Here is a 9,850-nt window from a genome sequence, read left to right on the forward strand (position 1 = left end):
GGCCAAAGAACGTACTAGCCTAGTGACCTTCACTTTTTTGACTGCCCACCCATGTCAGTAAAAAAATGTTTGCATAGGCAACCCCAGAGTATACTTGGTTATTTATTTATTTACCTATTAATGTATTGTGTGACTGATTAAAACATACACCCAAAATGTAAATTTTAAAAGAATGAGCTAAAGATCGAAAAAAATCATATTTTATAATGACAGGCTAATCATGATGGCTTCCTTCTATTATGAGCAAATATCTGAAGGCATAGTACACAGAGGGTGAGGTTTGTGGTTATCAGCAGTAGTTGTAAATCTATTTTCAAATTGTCTTGATAACTTAAGATGTTCTTCTGGTCAACTTCTTTTCTCACTCTGGAGACCACTGTTCCGCATGTACCCTTTACCCTCGACATTGCCCTTCCTTTTGTGACAAAACCAAAAAAACTGTGTTAGTACATTTTGCTACCTCCACTCACCAGAAATCTGGAGGGAGTCATTATTGCCACTTCTCTTTTCCTTATCTCCCTCAACCATTCAATTTTCATATTCGGGGGATTTTACCTCAAAGTACGACGTCAGCTCTGCACACACTTGCCTTCGTTTGTCCTGTACCCACCACACTGTTTCCTTCAGTTCTTCACATGGGGCTCACTGGGTCCCGCGTTAGGCCTTTATACACACAGTTCCCTCTCCCTTGTATACTCTCAGCTCCCTCTTCACCTGGCTAACTCCTGCTCACCCCTCAGGCCCCAGCAAAAAGATCACTTCCTCAGAGGGGCCTTCTCTGACCACTGACCAGTATACTTTCTGAGGTACGGTGGACTTTCTTTCACGGCTCTTATCACAATTTTGGAGTCCCTGGGTGGTGCAAATGAGTAACGCACTCTTCTGCTAACCAAAAGGTTGGCAGTCTGAGTCCACCCAGAAGCACCTCAGAAGAAAGGCCTGATGATATACTTCCAAAAATCAGCCACTGAAAACCCTGTGGAGCAGTATTCTACTCTGACGAGCAGTATTCTACTCTGACACACACTGGGTCGCCAAGAGTCGGAGTAGACTCGACAGCAGCTGGTTTATCACAGTTTATTTTTATACTTATTTATGTTTTAGTTCATTTGAAGTTTATACGGGTAGTCCCCGACTTACGAAGTATTTAAGTTATGATGAACTGTGCTTACGACCGTCTATTTTTTTGGTTGGTTTGTTTGTACATCTTCGTGTTAGTAATATGCACGACATACGATGTTGCAGCGCATAATTTGCTGATGTCATCATATCTGTAAGTTTATATGTAATGTTTCCAACCCCTAAAGATAGATAAAGATTGGATTTATAGAGATACTGATAATAAAAGGCAATAATAATGAAAACAAACAAAAAAAATTAAGTGTTTGACCTTCGTCAGAACCGACGTATGACGGGGTCATTGGAACTGAACCCCATGGTAAGTCGGGGACTATCTGTAGTCTGCTAGCATCTAGACTGTAATTTTCTTGAGGGCAGGGACCGTGCCTGCTGTGTGTGTGTGTGTGTGTGTGTGTGTGTGTGTGTGTGTGTGTGTGTTTAGCACTCAGGCCATGCATAGTCTCAATAAATATTGAATACTCACAGTAACACTCTGAGGTAGTTACAAATAGTACCCCCATTTTAAGGACAAGAAAATGGAAAGACAGAAAGGTTAATTGCCAAAAGTCACCCAGCTCATAAATGAGGGAAGCTAGCCTAAGACTCAAGTCTTTCAGATGACAGAGTGCTCTCACTCTCACCAACCTTGCTCGATTGTTCTTTTGTGAACTACTGGGGTGAAGGCCTGATGTTAAATCCCATCTTCCTTGCTGAGGCCAGACCCACCCTTTCCAGGGGGCCTGATGTTAAGGCCCATCTTCTTTGCTGTTATGGTGAATTGTGTCTCCCAAAAATGTGTCTCAACTTGGCTAGGCCATAATTCCTAGTATTATTGATTGTCTACCATTTTGTGATCTGATGTAATTCTCCTATGTATTGTAAATCCTACCTCTATGATGTTAATGAGGCAGGACACAATCTACAGCATTAGGTTATATCTTGAGTCAGTCTCTTTTGAGATATGAAAGAGAGAAGTGAGCAGAGACAGGAGGGACTTCATGCCACCAGGAAAGAAGTGCCCGGAGCGGAGTGTGTCCTTTGGACCCAGGGTCCCTGTATTGAGAAGCTCCTAGACCAGGGGAAGATTGATGACAAGGACCTTCCCATAGAACCACAGAGAGGGAAAGCCTTCCCTTGGAACTGGCACCCTGAGTTCAGACTTCTAGCTTCCTAGCCTGAGGGAGAATAAATTTTTGTTTGTTAAAGCCATCTACTTGCTGAGGCCACATCAGCCCTTTCCAGGGATCCCCATTCTTTTGAACTAACTTGTTTTGTACTTAGGATCTGTAGGTGACAGTATTTCCCCTTTGTTGTTCTGGATAACAACATCCTTTTCTCTGACCTTTCCATAACTCTAAATCCTATTCACCTAAGCTGGATTGTAGAAGAGAGACCTCATTGACGTGAGCATACTACATATTGAATAAATATTTATGGATGATTATCAGGAGTTTGGCAAAGACTTCATCTGACTCCTAAGTTAAATTCCCTGTCTTCTTGCATACCTGCTCCCCAGCCAAGAGCAAGAAGACCACGCCTCGATTCGGGAAGAGTTATAACTGTTCCAATTTGCACTTGTTGGCCTTCTTCCTGGTGGAGCTCAGTGTAACTTCTGGCTGACAGCCAAGACTTTAAGGGTCTTCAATACCATGAGTAATTTCATTAGTGCTGATGGCTAATTAGGAGTGATTACAGTTAAGAGGCTTTACTTCCTTACTAACCTCCAGAAAGGGCTGGTGGTAACTTTTAAAATCTTGTTTTCTTTCTCCCCCCTGCAAACGTAATTTTCTGACTCTCACAACCATCTTTTCTTAATTCCTGGTAATTTATCCCCTCACTTCCTAGTAAGAGGAATGTTTGAAGTCCTGGAAAGGAATTTGGAAACCTATGATTTGGTTTCTCTGCCTTTATTAGCGAGGAGCCCTGGGCACACCTTGAAGCCGGGCTTCATTTATTTGTCTTTCACTGCAAAGAGGTGTGGGGGAAAGAGGAGGCTGGACCATATCTATTTTCTTCCTAAATTCCATTATATTCCAACCAAACCTTTGCTTTGGGCCTTTCTTTTTATAGCTTGTCTTTAAAACTATTGGCTTGTTTGATAATGTTTGGAAATTCTGTTTAGTGAGGGCTACGAGTGAAGTAGTATTTGTAGGTGAGAGGTTTTGCCTGCTTGTTTTTATCTGTGATAACACATTTTAAAGGAGCCCTGGTAGTGCCTAACGGTTAAATGCTACAGCTACTAACCAAAAGGTCGGCAGTTCAAACCCACCAGGCGCTCCTTGGAAAACCCATGGGGCAGTTCTACTCTGTCCTATAGGGTCGCTATGAGTCGGAATTGACTCAATGGCAAATGGCACTGGGTTTGGTTTTTTGGTTTTTTTCTGGTAGTACAGTGGTTAAGCGCTTGGCTGCTAACTGAAAGGTTGACTGTTGGAACCCATCCAGCAGCTCCAAGGTAGAAAGACCTGGTGATCTGCTCCTGTGAGATTACCATCTAGAAAACCCTGTAGGGCAGTTCTACTCTGTCACGTAGGGTCACGATGAGTTGAAATAGACTCGATGACACCTAACAACAACATATTTAAGTGTTGCTTGACCTCTTCTTGCATCTATGTCATCAGAGCAACCATTGGCTGAGCATCATTGTATGCCAGGCACTGGGCCAAAGTGCGGTCATACGCCACCTCATTTAATCTTCATGACAACTTGGAGTCGTCTTTTTTTTTTTTTTTAATTGTTGTAGTTTAAGTGAAAGTTTACAGTTCAAGTTAGTGGAGTCTTTTTTTTAAGGCAGTATTTTTTAAACAACTCTATTGAGATACAAATTCACATACCATACATTTCATCCGTTTAAAGTGTACAATTCAATGGTTTTTAGTGTATTCACAGGGTTGTGCAACCATCACCACAATCTAATTTTAGAACATTTTGTCACCGCAGAAAGAAACTCTATACTCTCCCATTACCCCCTCCTGACCCCTAGTCCCTGGCACCCACTAATCTACTCTCTGTCTCTATATATTTGCTTATTCTAGACACTTCCAGTAAATAGAATCGCCCAATATGTCATCTTTTGTGTCTGGTTTCTTTCACTTAGCGTCAAGTTCTCAATGTTCATCCATGGTGTTGTGTGTATCAGTACTTTATTTCTTTTTATTGTTAGGCAGTATTTTGACCCTCACGGTATGGTTGGGGAAACCAAGATACACAGAGGTGAAATGACTTTCTTGTGGTCAAGTGGCCTTGGAATAGATGGAGCTGGATTTCCGGTGCACATTTGTCTAATGTCAGCTCCTCTGTTAGCTCAGAGTCTGAGGTAATCAAGCTGGAAGTTTACTGAACATCTTCTGTGGATCAGATGCTGAGACACTGCTGGGTATTCCATAAACTTGTTACCTCATGTTCATACATAATCAAATTTCAATTGGGAAATCCTGGTAACCATAACTGAGCAGTGGCATTTTTAGAAATATCTTCCCTTGCCCACTTCTGGGTTCATTGACCCACTTAGACTCCTCAGGGAACTGTCAATGTCTCTTCATTGTTTAGAATCTTCCTGAGCAAATGATGTTAAAAAAAAAAATTGCTGTTCTTCTGTAGGAGCTGAACACCACTCCCGTTTGCAGAAAATTGGCCTCTTCCCTCAGGAGCCCCTGCTGTTCCCTGGACCCCCAGCATCATGGTTTCTCATTCCATGGGCTCTCTCAGGTAAGTGGAGAAACTTAAAAAAAAAAGGGGGAGAGAATGAGAAATTTGATATTTGAGTTTTACTATGCCATTTCTTATACTAACTGGCCTTAAGGGTCTGCATCTCGTTGATCTTTTTGGTATAGTGTGTACACGTGTGTAATCGTTTGCTGCTCTGAGGCCTAGGTAAAGCTGGGTCCTGTGTTGAGAAGTGCGTGGCCTGAGATCCAAAGGCCTGGGTGCCAAGCTGTGCTCCACTGCTTTCTGGGAGACTTTCTCTAGGCCTCAGACTTTGTTCTTAAATAAAGGCATGACTAGATTAGTGGATATTTACCACAGTTGCACAATAAAATTACCCAAAGAACTTTAAAAAATATTGTTCTCTGGCTCAATCCCCACAGATTTTGACTAAATTGATACCAAAATTGATTTTTAAAAGGTGACCTCTGATCTGTTCTGCTCGAATTGTCCGTGACTTTCACCTGCATTTTTCATTTGATCCTGATATCAACCATACGAGGGAAGTAGGTGCTAGTGTTAGCCGCCATCGAGTTGGCCCCCAATTCACGGTGACCCCATGCACCGTGGAAGAGAACACTACCAGGTCCTGAGCTCTCCCCATCATTGGTTGTTGACTGGACCCTTGTGGTCCATAGGGTTTTCACTGGCTGATTTTCAGAACTAGATCTCCAGGCCTCCCTACTCTGTTTTCGTCTGCAAGCTCTGCCGAAACCTGTTTAGCCTCATAACAACACGAAAGCCTCCGTTGATGGGTGGTGGCTGTGCTTGAGGTGCATTGACTGGGAATTGAACCCAGGTCTCTGAGCATGGAAGGAGAGAATTCTACCACTGAACCGCCACTGCGCTATTATCCCTATTTGGTAGATCAGAATACCAATGCTTAGCGAGCTTAAATCGTGGGCACTTGATTCCTTACGTGCAGAGTCCTCAGGATAAGGACACTGGGCGTTTGAACTGTAGTCTATGTTAGGGAGGTTATTTTTGAACTTTTTTTTAAAAAGCTGACAGAGTGCTTTTGTAAATTTTTTTCAATCAAAGTCCGGTGTAAAATCTCAATACCTATGATGGATAATGGCAGTATTTTATAATATAAATTTATTTATTTAAACATTTTCCTGTGTACACTTCAGTGACAGTGATTATGTTCTTCAGGCTGTGCAACCATCACCACTATACTGTTTATACGTTGTGAGAACAATGAGCCTGTTTTGATCAACACCAAAATTCAAAATCAGGATTTATGGATGATAGCTTATACATCAGTCTCAGCGTCTAGATTTCTTTTTCACTTTGTTTTAGCGTAGTATTAAGTAAATGGTAATAGTTTTTCAATGCAGCTCATCTTGCAATTTTAGAATCAACCTACTGCTGTCAAGTTGATTCCGACTCATAGTGGCCCATAGGGTTTCCAAGGCTGTAAGTCTCTGTGGAAGCATACTGCCACAACTTTCTCCCGCGGAGCCACTGGTGGTTTCAAACCACCGACCTTTCGTTAGCAGTCAATTGCTTTGGCCACTGTGCCACCAGGGCTCCTTAATCTTAGAATCCTCTTTAAATAAATTGATTCCGGATCTGGAAAGAAGAGGAAGAAGGATTTTTTCTTTTTTGTTTGTTTCAAAGTCGAATCACCAAGAAAGTTGAGTCACTAAGAAAGATGAATCACTAAGAATATCTTGTAGTTTTTGTTTTTTTTTTTTTCCATAGCTGTAACTTAGCCCCACATACCCAGAACTTGGAATAAAAAGTAAAGTGATTTATAGTATGTTCTTAGGACGATGCCACATGTGATTGCACAACTGTGGCTGGAGCATTTGCCAGGCAGATGCTCTTGGGCCCATGCCTGGCATTTAACTGAGTGTAGTATGTGTGCGTAAGCTTCGGTGTGTAGTTGCTTGTATAATTTTACATGAGCAGACGTGTGCAGGCTTGCAGTGCAGAGACCAGTGCAGAGACCAGTGCAGAGACCAGTCCAGAGACCAGTGCAGAGACCAGTGCAGAGACCAGTGCAGAGACCAGTGCAGAGACCAGTCCAGAGACCAGTGCAGAGACCAGTGCAGAGCTGCAGCCCTCTTCATCAGTGACGTATTCACAAGCATATCAGATACAGTCAGAGAAGGCAGGGAATATGTCTTTCTGAGACCTGTGCAAAAGCCAGCCATTAACAGAGAAGCCCAAGGTAACATTTGGTGGCTTCTTCAGGGGTAACATTTGGTACCTGACATAAATTAACACGTGTACACTTTTAAACCATAGCTTCAAAAATAGTTTAAGAGGTATTTTAAGACATAAAATATTCATCCCGTTTGTGGAAGCTCTTTAAACCATAGGGTAGTGAGAAATGCACTTGGCCCACTGGGCCACTTGGGGACGACAGTAAATTTGAGCCCTAGAGCTCCATGGGGAGCAGAGACATGAAGATCACAGTTAGACATTGAACTGGGCAAAAAGAGCAACGGGATGATCAAAGGTGGATTCAAAGTGTGATTAGCAGGTATAAGCCTGGCTGCCGTCAGAAAGGCCCTTCAAAGAACTTGAGGATCCTCAAATATGGGGCCACCCAGGCTGCACAGGAAGGGTGTTTCTTGGGAGAAGTTCTTTTTGCAAAGTCTCTTCTTGATGTCCTAGAATTTTAATTGACGTCCCTGCAAACAGTTAGTGCCCTGTAATGATCGGAGCATGGCTGATGGGCCCACCACAAGCTGAGCATTATTTCAGAGACATTGCTGATAGATTTGAAATTAGTGGGGGTGGGGGTGGGGGAGTAGTTGAAAACTAGATGTGGCTGTGTTGCCCTAGCAGTGGGTCTGTGCAAGTCTGGACAGGCCTCCAGCTTTTAGAGTCCTGCTGAAGGGATGGTCTGACCAAGGCTGCTCAGCAGAATATTTCTCCGAGTCCTGCTGTCAGGACTGGGGAAAGAAAATGGGAGTCATGAGGATGGGTTCTCTGGGGGATCTCAGCTGGAGATTTCCATCAAGTTTTCTTCTTCATAAACCAGTTACTCATTAACCATTTTGTATCTTAAAAAAAAAAAAAGTTGCTGTAGTGTTAATTCCAACTCATGGCAACTCCATGTGTGTCAGAGTAGAGCTGTGCTTCATAGGGTTTTCAATAGCGATTTTTCAGAGGTGGATCACCAGACCTTTCTTCCAAGGCATATCTGGGTGGACTCGAACCTCTAACCTTTCAGTTAGCAGCCAACTACATTAACTGTTTGCGCCACCTGAGGACTCCCTGATTTTATTTTTTAGTGCTATGTAAATATATTTTAACAAAAAAAAAAATAGTGTTTTTTGTTTAAATGCTTTTGAAAATGTTCTAGGGAAAAGGTCCATGGTTACTTTAAGAGTAGGCGTGTCTTTGACAAAATTGGTAGATGAGAAACATACACACACACAAATGTAAGGTTTTTTTTTTTTAAAAAAAATATATTTATCAAGGAAACCAAATGCATAAAGATCAATTGGAAAAGCTGGAAAATTTCTTTACCTATAGAGAGGACAGGTTAAAATTAGAAGTGAGCTGCCAAGGAAATTCCTGAGAGAAAAAAACGTTTAAGGGGATTCACAATTCTGATACGCAGAGATTTAGTTTCAAAATTCGTCCTCAGTTTTTGCCAAGCCACAGAGAAACAGAAAGCCAGCTTCCCCCTTATTGAGAGAGACAGAGAAGCCCTGGGTATTAAGGTAGCAAGAGTATATCTCTGCCCTGCTTAAGTCCGTAGTAATTAAAAGAATCACAGATAAGCTCAGTAGCAGAAGAGGCACCAAGATTTTAACTCTCAGTGGAGATAGTTAGGGGGTTGTCATTGAACCTTGGGCAAGCCCTGGATGCCATGAAAATTTCAGGACAAATAAAATCTCTTTCGACCAGGGCTTTGAATCGGTTAGTTCCTGTTCACCAACCCCTGCTGACAATTTGCATTTCTAACAAGTTCTCAGATGATGCTAATGCTGTGGTTTAGGGAGTAGGGGCCAATTCTGAGAACCACCAGTAGAGCAACGGTTCTCAAAATTTATTATACGTAAGAATCACCTGGGAGATTAGACTGACTGAGAATCTACCTTTTAACAAGATCCCCATGTGGTTCTGATTCAGTCTGATCTCCCAGGTGATTCTTATGTATAATAAATTTTGAGAACCGTTGCTGTACTAGTGGTTCTCAGAATTGGCCCCTACTCCCTAAGCCACAGCATTAGCATCAAAAGCCTGAGAACTTGTTAGAAAAGCAAATTGTCAGCAGGAGTGCAAGAGCTGGAACTAACTGGTTTGAAGCCCTGGTTTGGACAAAAGGGTAGCCCAGTGCTAGTTTAAGGAGTGTTTGTCATCTGTTACAAGTTACAGAGGAAACTGCAGCAAGTGGTACAGAAGTGCTTATATTTCTTAAAGACTTGCTCCAAACAATGTATCTTTTTTTGGGGGATACATAATTACATATTTATTTGTTTGTTCATTGAGTGGAGGAAACACATTTTTCTCCCCAAAAGCAGTATAATCCGTGATGATGGCTGAGCCAGTCGGCTTGGCCTGGGGCTCCTCCTTTACCTCTTGGAGGGTTTTAGTAGAGATGACATACTTTGTTTGAAATGAAAAGGTAGAAGAAAACAAAACCACTGAAAATGCCAAACAAGTAGTTAAAGCAGGAAATAAAATTGATTTGGTGATTTTGATTTTGTTTTTATTTATTTTTTTATTGTTGTAGTTTAAATGAAGTTTACATTCACGTTAGTCTCCCATACAAAAATTTGTACATACATCGTTATGTGACCCTAATTGCTCTCCCCATACTGTGACAGCGCACTCCTCCTTTCCACCCCTGATTCCCCATGTACATTCAACCAGCCCCTGACCCTCTCTGCCTTCCCATCTCACCTGCGGATGGAAGCTGCCTGTTTAGTCTCTTGTATCTACTTGAGCGAAGAGGCACACTCCTCACGAGTATCACTTTATGTCCCACAGTCCAGTCCAATCCCTGTCTGAAGAGTTGGCCTTGGAAATTGTTTTAGTTCTGGGCTGATTTGGTGAT

The 9,850-nt window shown here is 42.1% G+C and overlaps 1 protein-coding gene across 1 annotated transcript in view; it reads left to right on the forward strand.

The window, feature by feature from the left end:
• Positions 1-4,772: 4,772 nt before the first annotated feature.
• Positions 4,773-9,850, forward strand: part of THSD4 (thrombospondin type 1 domain containing 4) — a 677,983-nt gene continuing 672,905 nt past the window's right edge. The window contains exon 1 of the mRNA XM_004374710.2: positions 4,773-4,827. Coding sequence (XP_004374767.1) covers positions 4,799-4,827 — 29 coding nt within the window. The 5' untranslated portion in view covers positions 4,773-4,798. The remainder of the gene's footprint in view (positions 4,828-9,850) is intronic.

The sequence above is a fragment of the Trichechus manatus genome, unplaced genomic scaffold (genome assembly GCF_000243295.1).
Source record: "Trichechus manatus latirostris isolate Lorelei unplaced genomic scaffold, TriManLat1.0 scaffold00030, whole genome shotgun sequence".
Classification (NCBI taxonomy): domain Eukaryota; kingdom Metazoa; phylum Chordata; class Mammalia; order Sirenia; family Trichechidae; genus Trichechus; species Trichechus manatus.